Here is a 25651-nt window from a genome sequence, read left to right as displayed (position 1 = left end):
AAAAAATTTCAGCAGCATCTCTAAGTAAAAAGTAGATGTGTACATGTAGATTTGGGATGCTATAGCCTTTATATAAATACACGTATGTATAATATGTGTATATATATTGTATACATATAAAATATGTATATACATGCAATACAAAGCTTGCAGTCAATTATTTTGTAGGTCTTTCCCAGCATGAATGGTTTTTTGGTTCTGCGAATATGAAAATTGACGGGCCTTCCCTGAAGAACAAATGGAGCTGCTTGAAGATACCCCTTCCTAAAATGGAAGTCCCCAAAACCTACAATTTGCATTGTTTTCTAGGGGAAGGGGAGTGGAAGGATCTCTCAGCCATTAGGCTTGTTCATAGGTCTGAGCATCCTGTGATGTGTCAGTGTCCCTGGAGGAGGTACAAGTTGGGCAGACATCTGAGAAGCCTCATTCCTCCTCCATTGCTTACATCCATCCAAGGCAATTACTAGTGTAAGAATGAAGTAATACGACAAGATATCTGACCCTTAGTCAGGCCTTTCATTTTCACCACACTTTTTTACCCACTGGGCCTAATTGGCAGAATGACAGTAGTTTCAAGTCTCTCCTGCTGAGCAGTCTAAGCTGTCACACATGGGTGCAGCTGGGCAGCTCAGGACCTGCTGTTGGCCTCTGCTTTGGCAGCATAACTCCTGTTTGTCTGCAGAGCAAGTCCTGATGCAACCCAGAGAAAACTCTGGGCCCATAGAAACTACCCCCTCCAGTCTCTGGTAGGGTTGATTTAAAGAGGATGGATTCACAGCCTCATCACTGCACTGCCCAGCTTAAATTAAGCCTGTAACGAGAAACTTAACCATGCTGGGTTTTTCAACACTGATGAGAAATGAAACAAGCCCAGCAAGGGGATTTCTTGTAAAAACACTTCTGCAGTATTGGCTCAGTGTTGGCTCACTCCTTTTGATAAATCCTTTTGATACTTACAGGAGACTCCAAGGCTGCTCTCTAGTGGCTGCAACTGTCACGGTGCTTTTTGAAGGACCAGCTAGGGTTTTAATTTGTTTTAATTTGTTTCAAAAAAGTTTCCTGAAAAACAGCATGATCCTTCTGATTATTTCACTTATTTTTAAGGGCTTTGCAGTGGTTATTTTTCTCTTTTTATGGTATTTTTTTACATTCATTGAAGTGTCTTATTTCAAAGAGTTGATGATGGTCCCATGGAAAAGGAAATCTGGTTTTGGTTCGGCATTGCTTTCTCCTGTCACAGCTGAGAGCCCCCACAGATCATTCCCACAAAGTGCCCCTGTTGTTCTCATTCTTCCCACCAGGACAAGGTGGGTGGTTCACCCCAGGTCAGTGCCTGGTGATGAGAAAGGCAGGCTGTCCTTCCCAAAGAAGCATGGGTTGTCCACCCATGAGCTCTGCTGCAGCTCGTAGCAGTGGTCTCTTGTTCCGGTGTGCCTTTTACCCACCTTTGGGTTCACTGTGCTCAAAATAGTATCCTTCCATGGGGTGCGATGGGCTCAGCCAGAGAGAAAAATTACTTCCCTCTGGCTTTCCTTCAGCCAGGAGGAAACTCAAGGGCCCTGTCTGAAACAAGAGCTTATAGGACAGATCCTTCTCTGCCACAGGTCTCCCTCCAGGAGCACTCTGTGCAACCTGCAGGAAACTGCCACAGGGAAGAGCAGCACTGGGGATCACTGCCTTTCTTGCTTACAAGGCAGATATAAAGCATTGGAAAAAGAGAAGGTCGCTGTGTTTAACAAGACACTTTCTTTGGATGTTTCTTGCATGGTCCCTGTGTGTTGTATTGGCTGAGCCAGAAAAATATCATGTTGCAGTTTTCCAGAATTTTAAAAAAATTTCCAAATCGCAGAAATCTATCCTGTAGAAGGAAACGCGGATATTTCAAGCAGGTACTTTTGTAAACAGTGGTGGTTTTATAAAAAGATTTTGTAGTGTTTTGGTGTAGTGGGTTACAGGTAGAGGGAGAGGTTTTTTTAAAGTCCATGACCATCTTGATCTACCAGATTCTTTCATGGACTTCATTCCAAACTGTTTCTTCTTTCAAAACCTGTTGAAAATGCTTCTCCAGCTGTCATCTTTGGTAAACAATTTGTGAGTCCTCAGCTAAGGAAGGGTCATTCTTTTTCATGTCATTGCAGGGAAGATAGAGAAGATCAAGCCTCCTCCATCCCCCACCACGGAAGGCCCTGCCTCACAGTCGGACCCTCCATCCGAGGAGTCTGCAGGAGCTCAGCGACCCAAGAACCTGATGCAGACCCTCATGGAGGATTATGAAACACACAAAACCAAGAGACGAGAAAGGATGGATGACAGCAGTGTAAGTGCAATTCTCCTTCTCCCTTTTTGCTCTGTGGTAGAGACCGCAACTCTCAAGAACCAACAGACAACGAGAAATATTATTTTACTGGAATCTGCTCAGATCACCTTACAAGTGTGTAAGGATTTTAACACATTGTAAAGGGCAGGTGTTCAAAATGGAAGGATGCGGGCCAGTGAAGAGCAAGAATGTGTCACTGCAAATATTAAAGGCAACTCGTATTACATTTCATTTTAGTTAATTATGTTAACTAATAATGAGAGCAGTGGGTAGCTGCCCTGTAATTGGCAGATTCTGTTAGTTCACACATCACCCAAGACCCTCCAATGGGTTATTTTAGTGATGCTTTGAAATTTGTGGATCAAGCATATATTTGCACCTGTGTTTTTAGACCTGCCAAAGTCCCATCCAAGTGTGCTCAGTCTTCAGTGTAAGTTGATAACTTCCCCAGAAACCGCCCGTTGTGGAACTGGGCTGGGAGTGTCTCAGAAGTCAACTTCGATCCTTCAACAGCCAGCTTGTTGTGTCCTGCTGGATTTGTTGTCGTTCTTCCACACAAGCAGTAGTAGAGTTTAATTGAATTAAGGTGTTCTTTACTAAAGACACTAATAAGAAGAGCTATGAGTTTTGTAGCTGGAATCAAAATTCAGGAAAATCCCTTTTTCCTAACAGAGCATGAGCTGTTTCTTATTCAGAGTCATTATTACTGTGCAATGAGTGCAGAAGATAGTAAGATACAAGTTCAATGTCAAACTCTTTAAGTGGACACAGTGTTTGCTGAAGCAGCCAAAGTCCTCTAGACACTTCCCAGAGATGTCTGAACAATGACCCTATTGCCAAGGATTCTCCAACAAACTGCTTTCTAGTAACATTCATTAAAGGCATGTTCTCAATAGGCGTGTAGAAGTGAAGGTTTGTAACACGAATACTGCACTAATCTGGCATCTTTTAATCATTACTTGTGAATATTGCACAGTAACAAAAGATACTTAAAATCAGAGGGAATGCACTGTGGAGGGGTCCTGTTGCACTTTTGTTGGCTAACTAAAATGCAGATAGATTCCTGCACACCAGAAACCTTCTGGTCCCTTATTCTACTGAGACCATTGATAAACAAGGTTCCATTGTCCATCACACTCCTACAGCCACATAGGAAGCCAGCTTGTGAACAGGAGCATGTCTTGTTCTGGCAGTGGCCTCTTGGGGCCACATCTTAGGAAGGAGCTACTGTCTGGTTTCCTCTCCCTCCCCAAAGCTCCTACTGAAACAGGGTGCCCCCACCTGCTCTGGTGAGTGCTGTTTCCTGGCATCTCCCCAGAGCATCTCTCCGTGAAGGTGCTCAGAGGCTTGCAGCGCACATAGCACAACTCTCATGATTTTTGCAGAAGCTGAGAGGAACACAAAAAAGTCGGTTATAAAACTCCCACTGTGCAAACCAGCACTGGTCCTCGTGAGTCCCACACTGAGGCCATCAGCCTGCTGGCCGGAAGCTTCAGAGAAGTTGCTCTGCTAATGGGGTGACTCTCAGCTTTTTCTCATTCTGCACTCTTCCTCTACCCCTGTGATGAGTGAATGTGACTTGCCCAGCCTGTGAAGTGGTGGCTTGTGGCTGAAATCTTAGATCCTGCTCATTCGCCTGAGCACAGTTCCTCAAGTGCTTGCAGAGCTGCACATGTGCTCCCTAGAAAGCAGACTGGCCACAGTTGCCCGGTCTCTGCTACAGTTTGAAGTGAGCCCTGATGTCCTGACCAGAGTGCTGGTCTGGGCAGTGTCTGACCAAAGGAGGTGTGCTTTGGGTGCTATATCAGCTCTCTGCTGCTGCTAAAGCTGCCCAGGCACTGTCTGCCCAAAGATGCACTGCCAGAGCATTGGTGGCACTCAGACAACCTGTTGGATAGATCCTCTTCTGGCATGAATTTCCAAGGCTTCAGTGAATTTGCGAAGTCCCAGTGCACACCAAACTCCCAGTGTTGAGGTTTGTTGTCATTCTCCTCTTCTGTAAGCATAAAACCAAACAAGATTTACATTCTTGCTGCTGCCCACCCAAAATCCTATTAGAGGTCTGTGTCCTGCAGAGCCCAGGGAGAATTTCCTCAGATCAGCAGGAGTGTTTTGTTTCTCTTCTCTGGCTTTTTCCGCTCTCCTTTGGTAAACAACTCCTGCCATTGACAAGGGAAAGATAATTTACTAAGAAGTGCTGCACTTGTACCACTGTCAGTTTGAGTGAATATTTTGCAGTCCAGGCTAAGAAATTATTATTTAAAAAACAAATAGCTTTGATTTCTCAGCAGAGAGCATTTGAACAGTGTTCTCAGGAAAAAGGATTTCTGTAACTAAAGAAACAAAAGAGAAAATCACTGCACTATTTTAAAAAATACATTAAATACAGTGGAAGAGGGAGCATAACTGACAATCAGACAGGCAGCTGCTACTTGGAGCATTACATCCTGAGAGCTGAAAGTGGCTCAGCATTGCTCTTTGTGAGTGAGGGGAACCGGAGACATCCTCAAGTACTGGGAGCAGTCGAGGTGCCTGGCACAGCAGCCTTGGTGTCCTGAATGGAGAGATTTGTGGAAAAGTTTCGTGTCCATGGGAGCTCCCTCTTGTGCTGAGGACACCAGCAGCACTGAACTATAAAGATCCACTTTCTCCCTGCATAAGCCACAACAAAAGACAGGAGGGTGGTTTCAGTAGGACATTTACCCTCTGTAGTCTCTCCTTCAGGCATCACCACCTTCTGTTTTGTGTCTGGCTTCAGTGGCTACAATGTGGCCTCTCTGCTCAAGGCTTGTGGGCTGTGCCTTTCAGAAAGAGAGGGCAAATCAAGTGCGTCTTGGAAGAGCGTCACTGCTCAGGAAAGGGGGCAGTTTCTTCCAGAGGATGTGCTACAGTACAGGTTTCAGCAGACGAGTAAAAGAGAAAAAGCTGCAGCAAGGAAATGGGTCAAGCACTGATGGTAAACAAGACTGAGACTGGCCAAGCAACGTCATTAAAATAACACCAAATTGACTTACCTTTCTTTTTTATATGACACTGAGTTGCTTGAAGTCTTATACTTTGGAATGTGCCAGTTCTTGGAATTTCTGTAATTTGTTCTTGTTTCCTAGTTATAACATGCTTGTTCAATGTACTAATGCTGGTCTTTTCCCTTTCTACCAGTACACCTGTAAATTACTGTCTAGCAAGGTTATTTCTGAGGTACTTTTCAAGTGCTTGTTTATTTTTACTTCCTCTTGCATGGTCATTCCAAGTGCATGTTGCTGCAGTTGGCATTTTCATAGTGTGTGCCAGTGCCATTTCAAATCAAAAATGTGTGTGTGTGTGATATTCCCTTATATCTCTCGTAAACAAATACTTGTGTGGCTGTTTTTCTAACCCTTGGATTCTAGTTACAATTTCTGCCATGGGAGGGGTTGTAATTAAAGGGATGGGAGCTGTTGCCCGGGACTGGAGCATTCCTGAGGTGAGAAATGAGAACTTCTCCTTAATCCCTCTTGGCATTTAGCTGGCAAAGCTAAACCTGGGATCCAGGCATCCTCAGATGCTGAGTGAAACTGCTGTGGCTTTCCTTTGTCTCTGATTACAATGTATTTAATACTATCAAAATCTCTAGTATTTTGTAAAGAAACCTGCACACCAGCCTTTCATCTGTGAAAGAGTCAGATCCAAGTGCACAGCCTCACTCTCCTTCATTTTGTGAACCTTTCCTTGTCCCTGTCTGTTGTGATGTGATGACTGATCACAGTCCCACGACTTAGCATCAGTGTTTGTCTCAGAGTAGAATAAACCCAAATCTGCCAAATAAAGGGTATTTACAGTAACATTTGATATTTTAGCAGAGTAGTAACTTGCACGGTCCTTATCCCCACAAAGCTGGACTTGGCCAAAGGCAGTAATTTTAAGAGCAGGTAGTTTAGCAATGTTTGTTAAGAACAAGGTGCTCAGTAATGTGTATATTTTGAATGCCTGTAATTTCCTCTGCAGATTGTGGTAATGACTGATATTCATTTGTCCAATATCAGCACTTTTTTATAAACCTGAACCTTCAATTTTTTTCCTATTTCATAATATATTTGACCGCATCAGCTACCTCAAGACAAGTACATGAATATTTTCTGACCTGGAGAGTAAAGCAAAGTCAAGTCTATGCCATTTCCTATTTATTAAATAATTTAGAGCGGGTTTTATCGCACTGATATAAGCCAGTGATTGATCTTTGTGTATTTATAGATAGTTAAATCAGTATAAGAGCAGTGTGCTTTCAGAGTCCTGGTTTTAAACACAGGTTGTGCCTTTTCTCCTCCATAATATCAGCACAATAATCTAAGTCAAGATTTATGAACAGCAAGTAGAGATCAGAGTGTTTGATGTTGCATGAGAGGCAGTTCAGTGTTTACATGGCCAGGCCATTGTCTTCTGCTGGGAGGAGTTTTGTGTCCACCTTGTGCAATGGTAATGATACAAAGAGTAAGGAGCTGGAAAAGGATGTGTGAATTGGAAGGGGGTTAGAAATAAAAAAGTCTATAGGACCCAGCAATTCCTTATGCAAGTGAAAGTATGTCCTCTGGCTATTTCCCAGTATCCAGCCTCAGACTAAAGAAACCATGTGATTCTCACTGGAAATCTTCAGCTGAAACCAGGCAGGTTGTTTCAGAAGGAACAGCAAGGCTCAAGGCACGATATGCCCCTACTCTCTACTGACCCCCCAGCTGACCCATGTCTCCTCATTACCAGAGCCTTCCAGCATGCGCTCTGGTGCAGGCAGGTGGCTCAGTTTTAATCATCATTGGCAGCGCTGTACTTGCCCCAGCTGTGCTTGCAGTGGCTTGGGAAGCAGCAAACAGCCCCCCAGCAAGGCACTGTAACTGCTTATGTTCAGCTACTGCAGCAACTGCATCCTGCTTCATTAGGGTAATGTCTTGCATCACTCAGACATCATTCCCAAATTCCTGCAGCCTGTACTAAAAGTACATCCCTCTGCTGTTTAAAGAGACCTGTGTGTGTGCCCCTATATGGATGTTTTTATCCTCAAAGTCTTCTGCTTTTGGCCTTACAGCTAAACATATATTCAAGTGTACAGGACATTAGCTTGAGTTTCCTTAATACCAATCATACTGTAGGAGATAACTGCACGAAGGTGACATTTATGCAACATTAAAGGCTACTTCTGAAAAATTTTGTGTTACAAAACAGAAGATGGAACACACTAGATTTGATGGCATAGGGCACATAGTTTATGTTTTAATACTGACAAGCAGCAATTTAATACTGCCACTGTCTTGTTTCAAGTAAACACATTTTAATCTGAGATACCCAGCTCCTTACTGTGTTTACTAGCAGTCTGGGTATTTAGTAAACAGCATTAAGTAGGTACGGTAAGGAAAGTACCTTCATGCTGGAGAAATAGATGTTTTCTCGGTAGTTCCAGTTTTATTTAAAGCATTTAGTTTATCATTCCTGAGCAGGAACACTCACATCTGCAGGAGCAGGCAGCCTGTTCCCTGCATTTGTGCTTCCATCTCTTTGTGCACACTGGGCTCCATGAATGTGTTTCGTGCAGCAACTTTACTGCATGGTACTCACAGATTTTAGACACCCAGACCTTTGCATTGTCTCTTTTGTTTTTTTCTTTTAGTTCTTCCAGATTCAGATGGGAAGAATCAGTAAAACATTGAACCTCAGAAAAATTGTTTCGCTTCCACATCAGTTTTGCTACTACTGTTCAACAAAAACTAGCTTGTACTATATAGTAGTCAGCTTTCTGACTGCTCAAAAAACACCACTACTTCAGTGGTTGTGATAAATATGTTTTGGGCTAAAGCATATATATATATTGCTTTTTATTGTTATCAGTAAGAGATCAATTATTAAATCTGCTAGCTGTGTACTGGAGTTGTTAAATCTGATGGAGGGAAACTGAGCATAGGTTAGTCTCCATCTCTAGAATTGATAGAAAAATTATCCTTACACCTAACAGTGGCAGCTCTCTCAATTTTTTTTTATTTGTTGTTTCAAAATCCTCAAAAAGAAAATGAAATCTGCAAGGAAAGAATCCTCTGCAATTCTTAGTGAGACCTCGAGCTGCAACCACACCATCCAGAAAGAAATTTTCTGCAGAAAGATGAGGAATAGTTCTTACAGCCCTACATATCTTTTGTCTTTCCCTCACACCTACTTCTGCTCTCCAAGTTCTTCCTCTTCTACTACAGCTGGTATTTGAATCACCTCTGCCCGATGAGACATTTTATGTAACACTGCTTTTTCCACTGGTGTGGCCTTACATTAGGACATAGTTCACAAGCTGGAGAAGCCTAGGCTTAAGTGAAGCATCTGCTCCATGATCTTCCTGCCATCTGCGTTACAGCTCTGGCTGCCTTAGGACACCCTGAGCACCAAGCCTGGCCCTGTGTGCACCCACTGAGCTGGTGCAGGGCATTATGAAGCGTTGAGATAGCATTTTTGACCTGCTGTGGAGAGCCTGGGGGTACTGGACTCATTCTGGGTCTAGAGTCAGCCCTGATACCAGCCAAATATATTTTAAAATGGAGATCGTTGGCTATTTTTAGTCAAGCAGCTTCCTGGGTCATGAATTCAATGCTCCATTGAGGAGTCCCAATTCCCCACTCAGTCATTCCAGTTGTGTGCTATAATTATGCCACTGTTTCCTCTAGCGGTTCTAAAACGGTCACAGCCTTGTAAAAACAAGGATTGTTTTAGGTCAAACACTCTTTTCAGTAGATTAGAAGAATAATTCTGGAATAACTATTCAAAGGGATCTTTAGTTTATATTCTGTACCATTTGGTTTTAATACTGAGCCAGACATCACTGCTTGCTTTCCTGCGAAATCCAGGTCCACATTCAATGCCCTCGTACCTCTGATATGAATCTGGATACAGTTTTGCTTGAAGAGCGAGCAGCATTTGTAGAAGTAGACAAACTTTGGGGTAGGTGTGCAGACCAGGGATAAATGGAAGAAACCCTATTGCCATCTTTTAAGACAAATACAAGCTGACTGATCCAAAGCAGGAATCTTCAAAGTTTAAGAGTCCTGAATTTTGCAAGCCATCACCAGAGACCCTCACAACACTGTGATTTCCAGCAAAGAAGCTGCTGGCTTCAAACTGTTCTAAGTTACATAAAATCCATTTTCTTTTCAGCCAGCATACTTTTTTGCAGGCCAAATTCCACAGACCTTATTTAAAAACATAGTGGCAGTTTTAGTTTGAAATTTATGATGAATGATGCACTGATACCCACTCCCAGTTTTGCTTCTCCATTGTTCAGTTTGGAGTGTCTTTTCTTGATTCAGGCATTCTGCAGTGGGAGTAACTCCAGTACACAGCTTACAGGCTGATGTCTCAGACCAGCTTTTTCCTACTGATTTTTATTTTTATTTATATTTTATTATTATTATTATTTATTTTTGTTGTTGTTGTTGGGGGTTTTTTTGTTTTAATAAAATGTTAGGTTTGTGAGCACATTTGCCCTCTACTAGGAAAAACGGAAACCACTCAGACCTGGTCCGTCCTTCTGGTGGTTGTTCTGGAAAAAGAGGAGGCATGATTTTGGGCAAAACTTCAGAACAAAATCCCTCTAGTGGACCTGGACTAACTTTGTAGCCATGGTCAGTGCTGAGAAGGAGCTGGAGCTTTCATTAAAATTTGTCTCCGTTGGCCAGATTTTGCCTTCAGTTCTTTGGCTTGCTCACAGTCATAGTCAAAAGAAACTAGGACGGCAAAGAAATACTAATGCTGGCAAAACTCCATCCTATCTTCAGCTCCTGAATGGAGGTCTGGAGGTTACAACTGGCATAAATGCAGTAGTGCATTCTCATTCCCATAAGCAAAGTTATGGTGGCCAAAGTTATTTCAGCTGGCAGCTGTGAGCTGATTTTCTGATACTGCCTGTACAAGAGCCTTGTACTGTGTGCTCTTCCGACCACAGCTTGTCACAAGCTGAAAGAAGAATTTCTTTAGTCTTAAATTATTTATTTTTATTCTAGTCAAGGCTTAAGTCCTCACTGCATCTGACTTTCTTCACAGAAGAGTAAAATAGCACCATCCTATCTCAAAAGGTCAGCTACTCTTCTGCAGTTAGGGAGTGTGCAGAGTGGCTTGCAGGAAGCATTACGAACCAGGGATGGCCAGCATTGTTTCAGTGAAGAGTGATGTATTTGTTGTAGGATTTTTTTTAACTGACATAAAAATTTTCAGTTTGCTTCTCTGGGAGGGATGGTTAAAACACACTGATGGCAGTTGACATTGCCAACTCTGTAGTTTCATTGTGGAGCTGTTTGTTCAGTGTTGGTCAGAAAATAACATTGTCATGTGCTTCTGTAAGAAGGCTCCAGACCCCTTTATATTTCATTCTGCTGTGTGGAAAACACCCACAGCCATGCATTATTTGCTGAGGAGTACCTCAGACACACGTCACAGTAACGCCTTTTGGTGTTGTCTCATTTTCTTTTTGACTTTCTCAAAACAGGTCTTAAAATGGTTTCCTACATTTTTAGTTAATTGTTTATGTACATATGTACAAGTACATACACAGTGTGTGCATATAGCTGTGTGTATGATGTGTATATGAAATACATTTAAATGTGTCGGGCCCATGTTGAACCAGGCTTTGCAGGCCTTCCTTGTATAAGTCTCGTTTCCCGTATGTGTAGAGTGGTTGCGCTCTACACATACGTGTAGTGGAACACTTCGATAACTGCGCGCAGTAGCTGCAACCCAAAGACCACAAGAAGATGCAGGGGCCAGGGCTGGGGGCCGGCTCTGACTCGTCCTGCCTGAGAGGGTGATGTGCTGCAATAGGTGGCTCTCAGCTCCCTGGGCTTCATGCACAGCTCCAGAGCAGCCTCTGGACAAAGCTGCAGGGTGGCTGCTGGCTCCTGGTACTGAGGGTATGCAGCTGCCCCTACGGAGAGGGCCAAAACCCTGGGATGGGGCAATTGCCGCTGGGCTGGTAGAGGTCAGCTGGGGCTCCCCTGGAGAGAGGTGGATGCTGCCAGACAACTCCTACCACTTCTGTCCTCCCGTGGTGTGGCTTTGCTCCTGTGTGCCGTCCCCCCACTTTCACATCAGTGAGTGCTTCATCGCATGAGTCTTCTTGTTCTGCACAGGGTGCGGCACTGGAGCCCCATGGGGAGGGCTGGCCTGGCTGGTCCCTCCCCACCTGGCTGGTCTCTGCCTGCCTGGGTGCACAGTGCGAGACACCCCGAGGGCAGGATCAGCTGAGTGACATCCTGTGCTTTCCTTTTCTCTCCTGACCAGGTCCTCGAGGCAACCAGGGTGAACCGCAGGAAGAGTGCTCTGGCACTGCGCTGGGAAGCCGGCATTTATGCCAACCGAGAGGAGGACAAATAACCACACTGCAGTGTGAAGACAGCAATCAGGCATGCCAGAACCAAAAAAAAGAGAAAGGAAGAAAGAAGAAAAAAAGCAAATACAAAAACCCACCATGAAAGCAGCAGCATTTTAGTCCAATATTTATTAAATACACAACAAACTCAATGCACATAGACACAGAAATGATCCAGCTCCTGGCAATCCTAAAACTACAGGAAAACACACCTAGAAAATAGCCCCTTCTTCTTCCCTCCATCTCCCCTCTGAAATAATGCAACGGAGAGGGTGCAGGGGGTGGGAGCCCTTGGGGGTGAGCACAAGGGGGTGGTTTTGCTCACGGACCGGATAGGCTGCAGGCATGTGGCAGGATGTCAGTCGTGGAGGAGTCTGCAGCCAGGGCTCACACTTGTGTTTCTCACTGACTGAATTGCCAGCCCTGCCTTGCCCCTGGGATCGCGGTCCCCCAGCAGCTCCTGTCAGAACCTCCTGCAGTTCCTTCGCGTCCCACAGCCGCTGCACCAAGACCGTTGGCGTTAATTCGGCGTACTCTTATCCAGCCACGAAACACAAAGATACTGCCCTCTGTTCTATTTCTTTGAGGAGACTGAAGGGTTGGGTTTGGGATTGGGTTGGTTGTTAGGGGAGCGTGGGTTCTGCTCCCCTTCCTAGTAATTTACCTGTTTAAAACAAGAAAAACCCAACAAACAGGGAGGCAGTTACTGCAAATGTACAATCCAGCAAACTCAGTCAAACAGTCCTTGTGTTGCAAACACAAGCCATCACAATTTAGGAGTGGAATAGATGGGGATGAGAGCTAAGCCAAATGGATTACCTTAGCTTTAGGATCCTATATGCTTGCAATATCACCTGAACTCCAGGTTCTCGGAGCATATTTACGCAACAAAGTTTCTAAGTAGAAAATCTGTATTTAGCGGATGACAACTATTTTTTGATGGTGGGGAGGGAAAAGAATGGCATATGTGTAAAATCTTTGAAGATGGATAATTTGAAGTAGAAAGGTAGTGGGAAAGGGATACAAAAAAAAGACATTTAATTTTTAAATGAGGCAATAAATGAACTAAGCCAGACTCTGGCCTAGAAAGAGGTATGAAGTAAAGAAGAAAGATAGTTATGTCTTCAACTATATTTATACAACGTAAAAAGGCTTTGAAGTAGAGTGCTTTGTGGAAGCCTTCACGTTTCCAGGCAACAAAAAAGCTAAAGGGCATAATGAGTTGGAAGGAATGAGCGAGGAAGAGCAGACAAGGGAAGAAAATATTATTTTAGCCATTCAGCCAGTGTTTTCAGCGCTACAAGCAAACCATAGAGCCTTTAGTTATTGCTTAGACTTGGGATCAGCAGTGAAGGATTAGTGTGGATGTGTGTGCGTGTGTGTGTGTGTGTGAGGGTGAGTGCATGAGGCTGGCATACCAGAAAGTGTATGGCAGTGCGTGTACTGAATATTTTCTCCACAGCTGTTTACCAGCTATAGGGGTGAGTGCTATTTTTTTTTTTTTCCGAAAGGGGATATAAAAATAAGGCACTGAGTTAATGCAGTATTTGTGATAATAAAATTTGACCCAACATGGTATTTGCATGAGTCACAATTGCAAAGTATTGACCAGTTTTGTAAGCTGACGATTAGGAAAAGAAATGTGGTATTTATTCTTGTGCTTTGTATTTGTATGTAGTGTAGAGGCTGCGGGTTTACTCTTTCTTATCACCAAGCAATACAGTAGGAATATTTTACAGCTGAGAACCATAATTTCTGGACTAGAAACCAACAAGTTTGGGAGGTGACAGGAAAAAGACACCAAGGCTTTCTTCTATAAAAAATATTCCATCTTTTTTATAATCAATTTTTATTTTGACATCTTTTAAAAAAATCATCAGCCAGGATACTATGTCCTCCCTAAGCCTTTCCTTGGTTTCATGACCTGCTGTGCTGTTTTATCCTGAAACAGTAAGCTCATTTAAAATGAGTACCGATACTGTGAACATACTTCTGGTGCTTTTCTTAAACAAACACAGAGCTTGCAACCAAATTACTCACTACCACCACCCTTCAGTTCCTCCAGCATGTGATTTCTGTCCATGGACACTTACAGTTTTGAGGCTTATTTTCAGGGTAAAAAAAACCATACATTTATATATACCCATTGACTCAGTTCTGTCAAGTTTCTCCAGAAGTGCTATTGAACTGGAGAAAACCCTGCTGAACCGAGAGCTCACTGTGATGAGGGCAGCGAGCTTATCTCAAGGAGGCACCATGGGGAGGCTCCATGCCTGTGAAGGAATTACATATCTGATGAAGTGGACCTGTTTTTCTGGCATGGTAGTCAAGGTGAACTGTGATTCATGTCTCTAGGGGGGTTGTTACCGTTCGACTGTGGGAAAAGCACCAGCACCAGTGCAGCACTAGTGAGACCATATGTCATGTAGCTGCAGCTGTGAGCTCCACGCATCTGTGTCAAGAAGATTCCTGGCCTTTGGGGAGAGCTTAAGAGAGACTAGGAAAAACAAGTTTTCTAAGAGGAGATGGCCTCTGTACTTGGGGTGTGGTAGTCTTGCATTAAATGGCACTCCTCAGAGTTTCCCCCACTATTTGCTCCTGAAAGCTGGGTCGGCCCTGGACTGCCTTCCCAGGAACTTGCATCTTTATTTCCTTTAGCCTGTAGGCCTATTTTTCCCTCCAGCTTCCTCACTGGAAGCCGGTGACAATAATGACCCATCATAACACATTTTCATGCTTTGTTCTCTGTGATAGAAACATTTGCTTTCAGCCCCTGCCACAAAAGTATTTCAGTGCAGGACAGACAGACTTTTCACCCAGCAGAGTTTTTCTCTTCCAGAAATTATGGACACTTATAGTCAGCAGCACATTCAGTGCTGTGGTAACAAGAGTGAGATGCAGTTTACTTGCCTCTGTTATTTCATTTGCATGCTACCAAGCTTAGGTGTTTATAAGTATATGCCAGTAATACATATCTATCTATATATGACTATATCAAATGCAACAAAAGAGCACTATTGCAGAGTTAACTTTGTCTCCACAAAAGAAATGCTCAGATCCTTTCCCGTGGCAAAGACTGGTTTTAATGAAACTGTGTATTGAGAAATAGTTAAGCATTAGCATTTGTGATTTTAATTGGTTTGGGGTTACAGTGCAGGTTTTCTAAAAAATTTATTTTTAAAGCTGCCAATTTGGACTTCATCTTGCTCTGTACTGACATTTCTGAGGGAAAACAGAGTAGTATTGACATGTTTGGCAACCAAAAGGCAGCATCTTTGTCATGATTTATCAACCAGTTTCAACAATACCTGGCTTTCTGTATGTTAACCACTTAAATGTTATCCTGCTTCTGTTTTATAGTGACTGTGAGGCCTACAATGCAAGTATATAATTATTTTCTCATTAAAACAGAAACCTGTGTTGTGTTTCTATAAATCTGCCTCTTTCTTTGTGTTATTGCAGGAAGGTGTGCCCCTGAAAGCTGCATGTGGCTGGAAGAGGGTGCCCTGTGTCCCACCTCCCATGGCAGTCAGTCAGTCTCTTCCCGTGGTTCTTCACTCGGTGTCGCTCTGTTTGTCTAGAGATGGGAGAGGCCTTTCTCCACACAGTGGTGTCAGTTGCGGGAACAAGAGCATCCCTGCATATTTCTTTCCCATTATCATGCTTATGGAGGTTGGCAGAGGCCAAATCTGCTTTATGATGAATCTCATGACCTTTCTTTCCTTGCTTCCTCCACACCTTCAGGAACCCCACAGTCCTGCCTGGCAGAGCACACCCTTTCAAATGTGTCCATTTATCACACACCTGGCTGCAGCAACCATCTGCTTGCCCATTGCCCCTCACTCCCCCTTCATGGACAGCCGGACTGGGGGAGATCCCATCCCTCACCCCTGTTAGGAAGCTGGTGCCAACTTTTCCCTGCGAGAGCTGGGAGGTGCTGGAGTGCTGGGTGCACCTCAGAAGGGCCACAGGGACTTGTTGGGATCTAGCCAGCTTCATGCCAGCCTCTGCCCCTCCCTGTGCTGGGAATAGTCAGGTATTTAATTGCAACCCTCGCATGGGAAGCAGCAGAGGACACTGGTGATTTTGGTGGGAGTTGGCGAGGGACAAGTGCTGCCTTTAGTGCTCTCCATAACACCAGCCCTCCTCTGCTTGTGCAGATAGTATAAGAACTACCTATGGAGAAAATGAGATGTGGGTTTACTTTCCAGTTAGGAAATACTACTGGAAGTCAAGAAATGGGCTAGAGAACAAGCTTGAAAATTTATCCATCAATTCCAGTCTTTGCAAAAAAAAAAAAAGTGTTGCTGTCTTCTCAACACAGGAGAGGCTTTCTGTCTTCCTCTGCCTTGCCTTGCTCTGTGCCAGGAAGGATGATATATTGGACTTAGTGGCACACAGTGGGAAAAGGAACTCCTAGGCATCATCTTTGGATTTTATGTGAATTAAAAGTGAAAACTGGACTCTTGCAAGGGAACATTTAGACATTGCAAAGTAATTCAATTACACCAGTGGGTGGCAGCAGGTCGGGAATTTTGCAGTTCTGCTGTTATCAGCTGTTGTTACCTGTTTCATAACACATTCAGGACATTTAAAGTCCCTGTCACCCCACTGCATAGTTGAAATGGCATGTATCAAACTTGAGAGTGTTTTTTACCATGTAGGTGAGTACTATGAAATAGCATTTTATCAATAATTTCTGCCGTAGCCCCATAGGTGAAGATACTGTACCTCATTTAGTTTCAGGTGGCTTTAAGAGGCCCCAGCACAATGGGAAAGCAAATGGAGAGGCAAAGGATCTCCTCTGCAGAGACAGGTTTGATGAAACCGCATTAAAAGGAGAGAGAGCATTCAATACAGTGTTTCCAGTTGAGAGTGGGCACAGGAGATTAGAACACCTTACAAACAGGAATCTGTAGTGTAAGGAAACCAAGTCAGAGCACCACAAGCTGTAGCAGGCTGGAGGGACAGGGCTAGGTTGGGCCAGAACTACAAATATAAGCATGAACTTTAAGCACTAAAGACTCAGTTATGTTTTAGTTGCTGAACTGACTGAGGTGGGCAGTGCCGGAAACTATTAGCAGTGTGTGTGTCCAGCCCTCCACTCCTTCCCAGGTCAAAGGCTGACCAGCATCCCAGTTTTTCACATGACTCAAGACTGAGGGCCAAGGGCTATCCTGTCACTTAAGCAATAGCATGGGGGGGGACACAAGCAAAACAAAAATACTAGACAACAAACAACCTAAGCAGCAGCAGAAAAATAACCAGAATACCATCCAAACCTCATGGTCTGCTGCTAGCTCTGGCTGAGCACTGACTAGTTGGCATCTTAACCCACTACTTTATCAATGGGGTCTTCGGGAAGAGAGCTTTTGCAGTAAACAAAACATGGCAAGCAGTGTGAGAGCTCCTGCTCCGTTCCAGGCATGTGTCAGCCCTGCGGTGAATTGAGGGTGGTGTGCCACCAGGAGCTGGAAATTATTCAGGCCTTGTTCCAATCTAGAGTGTGGGAGCAGTGGAAAGAAAAATCGATGAAGGAAGAAAAATGTGCAAAGCTCCCTTGTCGCATTCTCTGTTGCTGCGGACGGCATGGGGAGCTTGGCATGGTGGGGATTTGTGTGGCAGCAGTGACATCTGCAGGGCGGATTGCACTGACCGTGGTAAGTCCAAGGATGGCCCCTGAAAGCCAGATGCTGGGAGCAGCCAGTACGTGGGAGGGACATGGTGATGGGTGCCTCACTGCGGTAGCACCCCTTTCACAGGAAGCCCTCCTGGGGCCAGAGAAGGATGAGGGAGAGAGCCTTGCCACATCTCACAAGCTTCCCGTGGGGAGACAGTTGGGATGGGGACCCAGAAAAAGCTGATGTGCTCAGCATGCATACCCAGGGCCCTGGTCATGCCCCTTCCTATAGGAGGTCCTGGAAGTAATCACAGGCTCGGTGTTGCCTTGGCAGGCAGCTTGTTGCAGGAGCGTGGCTGGACACACAGAACACTTGGCAGGGGGCCCTACTGCACTGAACTCCTGCTGTGGGGACTGTTGCTGGCTGAGGCGGATTCAGAGAGCAGGGGGCAGGAGCAGGAGGATGGAAACTGCTTCACAAAATGGGGAGGATTTCATACTGCAGCAGACAGACCAGGGAGATGCTATCCGCACTGGGGTGTCACTGACAACAAGAGGCTGTGGCTCCGAGTGAGCCAGGATGCCTATGTACCAGTGACCCCCACAAGTACTTCTTCCTCTTGTAGTACGTGAGAAACCTGAACTCTCTCGGCCTCATATGAATATGAGCATCAAGTCCTCAAGCTGTAACTGAAATGTAAGAAACCAGGAAAATGTTAGCAAAAACACGTGGATATTGAAATAACCTTGGTGAAACAGCTCTCCCCAGGACTCACATCAGGCTTCCAAAGTGTTTCAGGCAACAATGTTGCACTGTTCAAAAGTGTTGCAATCATTAGAAAAGAGGAAAGAGGTCTTTGCAAGGCGTTATCTCCATGGAGAAAGGTGGAGTTTCCAGATACACAAAGAGAATTGACTTGCTGGACAGCTTTGTAACCCCCACAGTGTGTGGAGGTGGCAGGAAGTATTCAGCCCTATTTAATTGGACTGAAAGGAGGAAGATGCTAAAGTAAGGCACTTGCTCACTCTCTGAGAAGGCTTGTTTGCTTCTAGGAGCATGGGGTACAGCACCAGCCCAAGGTGGACCCAGAGTTTCACAGTATTACTCTTTCCTGTTCCCTGCCCTCTCCTTGCCTTCTGCTGTTCCCTTCTGGTTACCACATGATGGTACTGACACCCAAAACATGGCTGGTTTTGGGCACCAAGACTAGATGGTTTCCACGGGCACAGATGTGTCTCACCTTCCCTCCACTGAGCCTCCTCACTGACCACCACTGCAAGGCCCCATCAGTTTCCAGACAGACTCCCTCCCAGGCCCGTTTCCTCTCCAGGTATTTCACTGGATTTACACTTCTTTGCCAAATCATCCCATTATCTATCCCATGGAAGATGGATAAACTGAGAACCATGAGATAAACCTTAAATGGACTAAATTCAAATGTACCAAAGCACTTAGATACCTATATACCTCAAAGGACCTTGCTCTTTGAGGGCTACACAGCACTAAACTCAGCTGGAAGCTCATGGACTGAGCTTGTGCCAATATACTATATTGGATGTGGATATGTTAGTGGGACTGACTTGAAAGAATGTTAGGGGAGAGCCATGTGAAACAAAAACCTCTCAGGGTTGCATTACTCATGCTGAAAGGGCATGATTTCAGCTTTTATTTAATGCTGTGTTTGAGGAAAACAATTGCTGAACGGAAGGCAGACAGAGCTTGCATGTGGTGCAGAGGGGGGTTTTCAAAGAAGAAGTCAGTTTCAAGTTGTGGGATTTGATGTATAAAGAAAGTGAGGATTAGTAAGGCAGGTCAGAACAGAGTGGTATAAACAATGGAAAACAGAAAGATAAATAGGGGAAGATGTTCCTGATGGGAATTTTTCATGGAGGGAGCCATTTCTGAAGCCAGCTGAAAGCATGATCAGGAAATGTTTGAGCAGGTGTGGAAAGTATATGGCAAAAAGCGTATTTACTTAAACTCTCTGGAAACCACATAAAAACCTCTTCCAGTTACAGCATGAATCTTACCTGCTGCCAGGACTGGACTGCTGTGGTACAGGACAGGATTCAGCTCAGCTGTCCTTCTTGGGCACTGTTTGCTGGGTCAGTCTTCAGCAGAAGGGAATTAGGAAATAGCTGAATGATATCATTGTTCATGAACCTCATAATTTATTGACATGAGAACTCTTTGAGTTTATAAATTAAAAGGTATGTCAGTACAGTCTGTCTAAGCTTTGCAGAGTGTTTCCAAGGAATTTATTATCAAGATGCTCAAACACTAAAGGATCAAAACAGCATTTTAGTACCCCAGCGGGCTTTGTTTTTCAAATCTTGCTTAATCTCTTGTTCCCTTCCTGTAAAGAAATATTAAATCAGTGTGATTTTAAAATGTCAGGAGCTCAGTTTGTTCTCCAGGCATCTTCCTGCTTTGCCCGAGGCTGCCCTGGTTATGTGTCCTTGCAGAGGGTGCCTTAAAGCTCATGGCCAGGCATGACTTGCTAGCTGCTAATAGTTCCCACTGGCATCTTGGAGGTGACCGCCAACATAAAATCCCTGAAAGTGACAGCTACTTACCCTTGGAAAGTGGGGGTGTGGAAGTGCATCATACGTGGCAGTGAGAGGCTCTTCCAGTTTGGCCAAATCTAGAAATACATCCTCTGATAGAAGGCAGGCTACAACCCTCCCTCCCCCCCCAGGTTCGGGAAAAAATAAATTTTCCTCGAAGGAAAGTGAAAGAGATAAAAACTATTTATTTAACAACCACACAGGAAAAGGATAATGATGCTAAATAATAAAACCTCTTGCTATGCTGAGAGAAACCTGGGAAAATTTCAGAGTCCTTCCGTAGATCTCTCTCTCCCCCTCCTTGGAGCTGGGACGGGGTGGTGGGCCCACCTCCAGGGCCAAGGCCTCGGTGGAAATTCCTCCCGATGTATTCTGATGTTGAAACAGTCCAGCAGAGGAAAAAAGGAAAAACCAAAGTCCCAGGAAAAACAAACGTTCAACTCTCTCTCTCTCTCTGGAGAAAGAGAAAGGAGCTGAAAAACTGGCCGAAAGCAAGCCGGGTGCCTTCCCCACTCTCACTCTCCTGCCACAGCTGAAAAAAAAGTCTCTGCCTCTGTGTGACCTTGAACAAGCTGCAAACTGTTTTGAAGACGTTTTGCTCGGGTTTTCCTCCCCCCTCTCAGGCTCAGTTTAAAGGCACAGGAAGGCACAAAATTAACTTCTGGGCATGGGGCAGCGATAGGGGATACACATCACAAAGTCACCCCAAGACAGAGGTGTGATCCCACATCACCCACACAAGGCCCTGGCCCTGTGTGGCCCTGGCAGGAAAGCAGCCTCACCTGCAGCAGAGCAAGAACAGCACGGTCCTCTGGAGGGAAGAGCGTGCACTTGACACGACCCTCAACTGTGTCCTGTTGGTCTTCAGCAAACAAGAGTGTCTCAGGTCCTGCAATGACTCGTGTTAGCAGTCTGTCAGGAGGTGAGTGTAGCTCGCAGTCCTCCTTTCAAGAGCATCACTGGTTCTCGGCTGCTGACCAAGGTACAAAGCCATGCTGAAATGGGTAAAGTGGCTGGGAGATGTCTCCTGATTGCCCACATTCTGTTTAAGCAGGAGCTTTGAAACCATTGCCCAGAAATGCAGAGGTGATAGGGGGAAGAAGCAGTGCTGCTCTCAACCACTTCAGCACAATGGGGCGTAAAAGCAAAGCTTTAGTTCAGCAAAGCCTTGAATATTCCAGAATGCTGGAATAAAACGGCAAGGAAATAGCAAACACTAGTAACAGTCACTGTCTTGCCACACAGTTTAAAATTTACATTTGTGCATGTATGTGTATTTATATTTATCTGTGCTTGTTAGACACTGAAGAAATGCAGCCTGTAAAAAAGTTAGCAGCAGCAATATTGCTGGAAAGCTGCCTGGACTTTCTTGCTTCCCTAGGGCCCTTTACCCAACGCCCCTCTTCAACTCCAAAATTTCCTGCAGATGCAACAGGATCCTTCAAAGAAAGGAGAAGAAATGCAGCATTTAAGTCCCTTAAATGTCTTTTTCAATGTCTTTTTATACATGTACTGGAGCCCTAAGAACACAGAGAATCTGCCAAGGCTGTTCATTCACTAGCTGCCTGGGAGGGTGCTAGTTAACATTCTCCAAAGCAGTATGCACCGTCTAAATGAGCTTTCTCCAGAGCCTGGAGCTTTCTCCTGGAGCACTTTGATGCAGAGCTGTGGGCCTGGGGAACTCCAGACACATCTTCCCTGTGTTTTGAGTGGAGGTGACACCTCTGCATGGGTAGCAGAGCCTCAGCAGCATTTGCTGCTTTCTGAGTAAGGCTTCTCCAGCACCAGGACTGCAGCTTGGCCGCCCAGCCACAATTCTGCTCTCTTGTCTGAAGATTACACCACTGATGCCATTTTTTCACTGGTGCCCTGAATCAAAATGGGTAGGGACATGCTCCCCCACAGCCTCCCAGCCACCCTCACGGAGGATGCTGGTGCCTTTCCCTTCTGTCCCAGGGACCTCTCCACCCTGCCAGCTCAAAACAAGCTGGATAATTAGCCAGGTGTGGCTGCAGCACATGTTATAAACAGGGTTATCCATATTATTTGCTGTGCCTTGTTGCACAAGTTGTCTGGAAATCCTCATCTGGCATTGGAGTCTGTTTGCAGTGAGACAGTGATAGGCACTGCCCCGCAACCTTGTAGCCCAAAACCACTTCTGGGTGGGCTCTGCAGCCACCACCACCTGTGCTGAGGGGCTTGCGAGTGGCCCACAGAGGATCAGATGGTGCTCTGTAACCAAGGAGAGCTTGTTATTGAGTTTCCTGTGGTTTTAATTTCTGAGCTGCAGAGGCTGAGTAAACACCCCCCACTTGAAGAGCTCCCATATGGATAAAAGGGTGGTAAGGCTTAGAAATGTCACTGAGTGTGCAGCAGTACCTGCAGCTTTTGGGTTGTGTATGCCACTTTTTGGTTTTTGCTTTTTCTTTTTGATGAACGACTGTGACAAATGACAGGATGTTCTGAATAAAATAGCATGGAAAATTTAAACCTCAAAATGACTAAAACCATAGCCAATTTCTGTGCCCAGGACCCAGCCCAGGAGAGTAAACAGACAGAGGTTGTGAGGAGTGAGTTACCATCTGCTTGCTCTGGGATCTCTGAATATCTGGGATATCACTGAGGGCTTACTGCAGGTGATGGCTTCAGCATTATCTTCATGTGCCTGAAAAACAGAAATTTAACCAGGCAAAGAGCTAACTTGAGATCTGTCATGTGCACCAGGCAAAGGTGTCTCCAGAAGATATAAAGAAATATTTTACCTTCCCTGAAATATATTTTACCCCTCTCCTGAAAAAGCACTATGCCTTACGGAAAGCATAAATGCAGAGCCTGTATCTTTATGCATTTATGATGCTTTTGATGGTTTCCACCTCTCAGCCAGGAAAATGGGGTGGATTCTTCCCTTTTGTCTCCACTGTCCTGATGTCCTCTGCCAGCTACTCTTCTTACTTCTTGCCGAGTCTCAGGTTATGGAGAGATAAACATTTCTTCTAATTGTACCTGGCTAGGGCTGAGTTACTTAGCTAAGGTCCAGTCAGACCAGAAAAATCAGCCCTTTCCTTTCCTTTCCTTTCCTTTCCTTTCCTTTCCTTTCCTTTCCTTTCCTTTCCTTTCCTTTCCTTTCCTTTCCTTTCCTTTCCTTTCCTTTCCTTTCCTTTCCTTTCCTTTCCTTTCCTTTCCTTTCCTTTCCTTTCCTTTCCTTTCCTTTCCTTTCCTTTCCTTTCCTTTCCTTTCCTTTCCTTTCCTTTCCTTTCCTTTCCTTTCCTTTCCTTTCCTTTCCTTTCCTTTCCTTTCCTTTCCTTTCCTTTCCTTTCCTTTCCTTTCCTTTCCTTTCCTTTCCCTTTCCTTTCCTTTCCTTTTCCTTTCCTTTCCTTTCCTTTCCTTTCCTTTCCTTTCCTTTCCTTTCCTTTCCTTTCCTTCCTTTCCTTTCCTTTCCTTTCTTTCCTTTCCTTTCCTTTCCTTTCCTTTCCTTTCCTTTCCTTTCCTTTCCTCCTTTCCTTTCCTTTCCTTCCTTTCCTTTCCTTCCTTTCCTTTACTTTCCTTTCCTTTCCTTTCCTTTCCTTTCCTTTCCTTTCCTTTCCTTTCCTTTCCTTTCCTTTCCTTTCCTTTCCTTTCCTTTCCTTTCCTTTCCTTTCCTTTCCTTTCCTTTCCTTTCCTTTCCTTTCCTTTCCTTTCCTTTCCTTTCCTTTCCTTTCCTTTCCTCCCTTCACTCCTAAGGATAGGTGATTTACTATTTCTTTCTCCTCCTTTATTCTGCCGTATTATTCTTTACATTATGCTCTGTTTATTATCTTCCTCTAATTCATGTTGACACTTACCACCCAGATCCTCTCCAAATTTATAAATCCCAAGTCAAATTCTACAGAGATTTTATTCACCCTTAATGTTTTTTGCAAACATTGTTATTTAAACGTTTTTGTAGGCTTTTTGGTACCAATTCACCATTGCCAAAAGTCTTCCAGACCCAAACAAAAAAAAAGTAGACCAGCAAAATTATTTCGAAATGGCTTTGGAGAGCACTTAGGATGAGGAAAGCAGTTTTTGGGTTTGAATCAAGTTTTTATATATTAATGTTTGTAGTTCATTCAGTAGCGAAATTTTTTAATAATCATGCTTTTGCTATAGCTGTTTCATTTTTCCAGACTATCCACTTTTATACAACATAGGATTGCTTAAGCTGTAGTGCTAGGATCGTTTATTTCATTCCATTTGTCAAGGCCATTGCTGCCTGCACACTCTTAAACTTTGCAGTGCTTCTGTTCCAAACACATATATACCTTGGCAACAATTTTTAAAAAGACATGAATATAAATGAAAAGGAGGATGGGCACACAAACTAAAAATTTTGTTTAGTGCAAGGATTATATGGGGCTTATCTAAGAGCAACGGCAGGATTTGTTCTGTGGTCCAGCGGATCAGGCAGACATCAGGTACTGCAAGAAGCCTTTTTTCCTGCTTCCATGGAGAGGATTAATGTTAAGGCATACAGTTAGCTGTCAGAACTATTAATTGCCCAAGTTCCTCAAGCTGAAGGGAAAAAAGTCAACTCAGCAAAAAGCATCTGTCAAAGGATGGTGTATTTTTGTTTTCAGCAGGGAATAGGCCCACAGGAGACTCCAACAAGGTAAGCAGAAAATTCTGAATGGAGAAAAATAGAGAAAACCATGATGACTGGTAGTACAAGCAAGGAAATGTGTAGGTGTCTGGTGCTGCTTGGTCAGCCAGCGACCGTCCTGAAGGACAACTGGACAGTGCTGCCATTCCCAGCCCCTTGCTGCTCTCCTGTGTTGTTCTCAAAGTGGTGGTGAAGCGGCAGAGAGTGCCAGCCTTTACCAGAGGAGGGCTGGCAGGTCTCCCTACCCTTGTGGGGGGTCACCCCTCCCCACCATGCTTCCTGGCAGTGGTCCCCATGAGGTCTCTCCATAGAGCAAATCCCCTCTCCAGCTTTTTCATGGCCTGCACACCACCCTGGACTTTGCTCATGAGTAGCAGCAGGTGAGGCCTCAAGGCACGGGGCAAAAGGCACCCGTGTGCTCCCAATGCCTGTGGCCTGTGCGTCCTTTTCCTCCCAGGAGAAGCAGAGGAGAGCAGATGTCTCCATAGATGATCCCAACATGTCTGATGGTGCTGCAACTCCCAAGTGCCAGACTGCTGGCCCAGAGGTCTCGGTGCCTGAGGCACCTCCAGGTGCACCTATAAGGGCATGGGCCTGTATTTTATTACAGTGATGGTGCACTTACCACCTGTTGTGCCACAGACACTGGCACCAGCCCTGTGAGTTCCCAAACAACCTTGATGTTGTTTCTCAGAGCCACAAAACAAGGCTGCTAAGTGGCTTTTTACATTGTCCAGGCATTAGCTTCCACCATCAGTGGCTCTGGATCCAAGACAACTGCCCTTGACTAGGATGCCACATCCCTGTGGCGATGCTTTGGTCACTTATGATGAAGTATTTTCCAAAGGAAAATCGGCCATCACTAAGACAGATGCTTCTCCCCAGTGTTTTCAATCAGCTCTCCCTCTCCCTGGGGCTGTGATGGGGCTGCAGCTCCATCCAGGCTCAGACCCAGGCACTTTACAGTTCCTAGTCATGTTTCCTCACTTTGCCACTGCCACAAAGCCACAGTGTGCAAGAAGATGATCTGCACACACCAAGTAACCATCCAGAGGAGGAGTTACAGAGCCAATTTACCACCTTGGAGGCGAAATGCCTTGCCAGAAGGGGATTGTAAATCACAGATCTCATTAGCAGGCTTAGAGAGGAGGAAGATGAAGGGGG

At 44.7% G+C, this 25651-nt stretch overlaps 2 protein-coding genes across 9 annotated transcripts in view; one reads left to right on the top strand and one right to left on the bottom strand.

The window, feature by feature from the left end:
• Positions 1–15116, top strand: part of PALM2AKAP2 (PALM2 and AKAP2 fusion) — a 267420-nt gene extending 252304 nt beyond the window's left edge. For 7 of the 8 annotated variants that reach the window (XM_010401306.3, XM_039567784.1, XM_039567787.1 and 4 more), the window contains 3 exons: positions 2139–2317; positions 5477–5515; positions 11594–15116. In XM_010401306.3, coding sequence (XP_010399608.2) covers positions 2139–2317; positions 5477–5515; positions 11594–11686 — 311 coding nt within the window. In that variant the 3' untranslated portion in view covers positions 11687–15116. The remainder of the gene's footprint in view (positions 1–2138; positions 2318–5476; positions 5516–11593) is intronic. The other variant, XM_039567783.1, reaches the window with a different exon arrangement.
• A 5204-nt stretch (positions 15117–20320) lies between these two features.
• SNX30 (sorting nexin family member 30) overlaps positions 20321–25651 on the bottom strand; it is a 68415-nt gene continuing 63084 nt past the window's right edge. The window contains exons 8-9 of the mRNA XM_039566898.1: positions 22449–22534; positions 20321–21308 (exon numbers count right to left, since the gene is read on the bottom strand). Of these exons, the coding sequence (XP_039422832.1) occupies positions 21257–21308; positions 22449–22534 (138 nt within the window). The 3' untranslated portion in view covers positions 20321–21256. The remainder of the gene's footprint in view (positions 21309–22448; positions 22535–25651) is intronic.

The sequence above is a fragment of the Corvus cornix genome, chromosome Z (genome assembly GCF_000738735.6).
Source record: "Corvus cornix cornix isolate S_Up_H32 chromosome Z, ASM73873v5, whole genome shotgun sequence".
Classification (NCBI taxonomy): Eukaryota; Metazoa; Chordata; class Aves; order Passeriformes; family Corvidae; genus Corvus; species Corvus cornix.
Note: the sequence above shows the minus strand (reverse complement) of the source record. Positions and strands in the feature narration are given on the sequence as shown.